General features: G+C 44.6%; 1 protein-coding gene across 1 annotated transcript in view; it reads right to left on the reverse strand.

The window, feature by feature from the left end:
- Positions 1-145, reverse strand: part of SH3YL1 (SH3 and SYLF domain containing 1) — a 51212-nt gene extending 51067 nt beyond the window's left edge. The window contains exon 1 of the mRNA XM_035889919.1: positions 112-145. Within this exon, the coding sequence (XP_035745812.1) occupies positions 112-145 (34 nt within the window). The remainder of the gene's footprint in view (positions 1-111) is intronic.
- Between the last annotated feature and the right edge of the window lie 3741 nt (positions 146-3886).

Raw genomic sequence — 3886 nt, forward strand, 5'->3', positions numbered from 1 at the left:
GTCAACCACTGCTACTCAGGAGCAGCACTGAGCGGTGGCTGTGAAGGGCTTCCGAAACGGGCTGCTCAGAGCTTAGCTTCTAGGTCAGCGAGGAGGGAATGGAGAACCCACCGTGGAGTGTCCTGACGCGGTACCTCGTGGTCATGGAGGCGGTTTGCAGTTCTGAGCACCTGGCATTAAAAAGGGAGAGAAAACGGTGACAAGAATGACTGACGTTAGTGGAACAGTCTCTGTAAGAAGAGGGAAAATACGTTAGGACTTTAACAAGAAGAACTTGGTGGAGGGTAGAGATGATTTTGATCTATGAGATTATGGCCATCATGAAGAGAAGCGAAAAGAACAAGACTTTTTTGAAGGACTACCCAAATGAAGAACTAGGAACCTTTTTTTTTTCTTTCTTTCTTTTTTAAAAAGGTATTTTATATGTTTAAGTTGTGAATCTCATGTCATGAGAAGTCACGGAAAACAGAAGTGTAAAGGGGATCAGAAAGGATTTGGATGCTTTCCTGAAACTTAAGGCAGTTGATTACTGATAAGCAAGATGATTTTCTGCATCTTCACAACCAACAAATTGCTAACCTGACTACATAGATTACAGAGCCATGCCCCATTTTGTACATGCTTTCTCTAAATGTCTGCTTCTGCTCCCTTTTGGGGATAACAAGCTAGATGGCTCTTTGCTCTGATCCAGGAGGGCCTTTAACATTATCTGCTTCCTAGCTCTTATAATCTTACCTCTTGCTGGGAGTTGATCCCGGTGAATCCCTGGCATTTTGCCAGCTTTGCTACAAAAGTATTGGTTAATTCTTTTTTTGCTGTCTGTTTTTCTGTTGTAATAGGAGAAATGCAGATAATTGAATAGCAAAACAAGAGTTTAGTTTTGTGAAATATGTTTTGATGTTTACCTTAGAATAAAATCAGCCCCTAATAATAATTTAGGGAAATCATTCTTTAGTAAGGGATTACCAGTTGCTTTATGTTTGGGAGCCAGCGGCCTAGACAAACACTTTTGTATAAAACCATCTAATTAATATGCATCCTTCTTTCCAAACACTATGTTCTAAAGGCAGCCGTAATCTTCACAAAACGATTCATATGTATCTATGGGTCTGTAAGCCCACGACAGTGATTTCCACTGTAAGAAGTTCCTAATACAGTTGACTCTTTGAGGAGCCGTTATTAGTGGAAGATGATTACAGTAATTTAGATATGGAGTGAAATTACAAGTATTAAGCTTCAGAGAAGGGTGATGTTAACAGGGTGGATTTTTTTTAAACAAATATTGTAAATACCTTTTAAATTTCCTCTTTTATGTTACCAGATTACAAAAAAAACCCCATAATGATATGTGGTGTGTGACATAAAATCTAACTGACATGACAAGCACTTATTTTTTCCAGTTAAATATGTACTCTTTTCAGTTAGGTTTTGAAGGCAACTTGTTTCTTCTTCCTGCTTTAAGTTTGCTTAGGTTTTTTTTTGTTAGTCTTGAAGAGCGATACTTGTGCCTTAATAAGCATTAATAGACTGCTGGAATCACACTCGACCTTCCCTGAGGCAGGCCCAACAGGCAGACAGAACGCATGGCACAGAGGTTTCCCTCTCCTCTCTCTGCCTGGCTGACCACAGTGACCTAAGGGATGAGCAGCAATGGCGACAAGTTCCTGCCCAGCACAGTGGGCGCTTGTCCTCTGTGACTGCCCCACCTACCCAGGTGCCCTTGCAGAATAGGTGTGAAGCACTGCCAGTGGAACTGAACAATAACAAGGATGATGGTTCATCTAGCTTGGAGGTGTCACCGAGGCTAAGTTGGCCTATGCCCTGCATCAAAACTGCTTCCGTAAAGAAAAAAAAAAAAAAGACATGTCACTGTCAGGAAAGATGGAAGAAGGCAGCCCAATATGCAGACTGGACCGACTTCTTAGGGAAGTCTGCTGTATCCCTGGGGCCCAGGTTAAAGATGTGAAGAGAAGGCTTCCTACCCTGCTATGACCCTCAGATTATTATCCATTATTTATTTTTCAGGTAGGCAGTGATGAAGTGGCAACAAGAGGTCCGAGGGCACTCAAGAGAGACTTCAGGACCTTGGGACAACTGGTTAAGAGAACAGGAGCACAAGTAGTGCTCTCCTTTATCCTTCCAATTGCAGGGAATGATGAGGGAAGAAACAGGAAGAGCCAGCAGATCAATACATGGCTCTGAGCCTGGTCTCACTGGCAGAATTTGGGATTTTTTGATCATGGGTCAGTCTTCATGACATCAGGCCTGCTGGAGACAGACAGGGTACACCTGTCTCAAAGGGAGAAAAGGATCTTTGCCCAGCAGTTAGCAGGGCTCAGTGAAAGAACTTTAAACTAGATTTGAAGGGGGAAAGGGATAAAACTTGCTAGAGATAAGCCTGGGGTAGCACACCAATGTTTGAGGAATGGTGTGCTGGTGAGGTCCTTTGGTCTGCCATCTCAGTGGAAGTATGGGATGGAGGTCCATGTGGCAGAAAAGATGCAAGCGTTATGGATGTGTTAGAAAACACGGAAGCATCTGAGAATGGTCATGCAGGAATTAGGGCTTCTTTTCCCCAAAAGGTGGCATTATCAATAGCCCAGCTGCAGTGCATCTACACCAATGCACGCAGCACAGGCAACAGCCAGGAGGAGATGGAAGCCATTGTGCATCTGGAAAACTATGATGTATTTGCCATCGTGGTGGGATGACTGGCATAAGTGGAGTGCTGTAATGGATGGCTATAAACTCTTCAGGCGGAGGTAGGCAAGAAGGGAGAGGCGGTGAGGTTTGTTAAGGAGTGTTTTGACTGCCTAGAGCTTAACAATGGTGATGATATGGTCAAGTGTTCATGGGTAAGAATCCAGGGAAAGGCCAACAAGGCAGATATCATGGTGGGAGTCTGTTACAGACCACCCAACCAGAATGAAGAGGCAGACAAAATAGTCTATAAGCAGCTGAGAGAAGTCTCGCAATCGCTAGCCCTTGTTCTCGTGGGGGATTTCAACTTACCAGATGTCTGCTGGAAAAACAATACAGTAGAGAGGAAGCCATCTAGGAGCTTCCAGGAGTGTGTGGAAGATAACTTCCTGCCACAGCTGGTGAGTGAGCCCTGGGCTGGGCCTGTTGTTTGCAACCAGAGCAGGACTTGTCGGTGATGTGATGGTTGGAGGCTTGGACATAGTCATCATGAAATGATAGAGTTTTCAATTCTTGGAGAAGTAAGGAGGGGTGTCAGCAGAACTGACACCCTGGATTTCCTGAGAGCAGACTTTGGCCTGTTTAGGAGCCTGGTTGACAGAGTCCCTTGGGAGGCAGTCCTGAAGGGCAGAGGAGTCCAGGAAGGCTGGGCGTTCTTCAAGAAGGAAATCTTAAAGGCACAGAAGCAGGCCGTCCCCATGTGCTGAAAGATGAGCCAGCAGAGAAGATCAGCCTGGCTGAACAGAGAGCTTTGGCTGGAACTCGGCAAAAAAGAGCAGAGTTTATGACCTTTGGAAGAAGGTGCAGGCAACTAGGAGAACTACAAGGATATTGTGAGGTTATGCAGGGAGAAAATTAGAAAGGCAAAAGCCCAATTAGAACTTAATCTGACCTCTGCTGTAAAAGACAGTAAAAAACATTTCCCTAAATATATTAGCAACAAAAGGAGGGCTAAGGAGACTCTCCATCTTTTATTAGATGCGGGGGGAAACATAGTGACAAAAGATGAGGAAAAGGCTGAGGGACTTAATGCCTTATTTGCCTCAGTCTGTAATAGTAAGACCAGTTGTTGTCTGGCTACCCAGCCCCCTGAGCTGGAAGACGGGGATGGGGAGCAGAATGAATTCCCCGTAATCCAAGGGGAATGGTTAGTGACCCACTATACCACTTAGACACACACAAGCCT

This window comes from Egretta garzetta, unplaced genomic scaffold, assembly GCF_000687185.1.
Source record: "Egretta garzetta isolate BGI_Z169 unplaced genomic scaffold, ASM68718v1 scaffold62, whole genome shotgun sequence".
In the NCBI taxonomy this organism is placed as follows: Eukaryota; Metazoa; Chordata; class Aves; order Pelecaniformes; family Ardeidae; genus Egretta; species Egretta garzetta.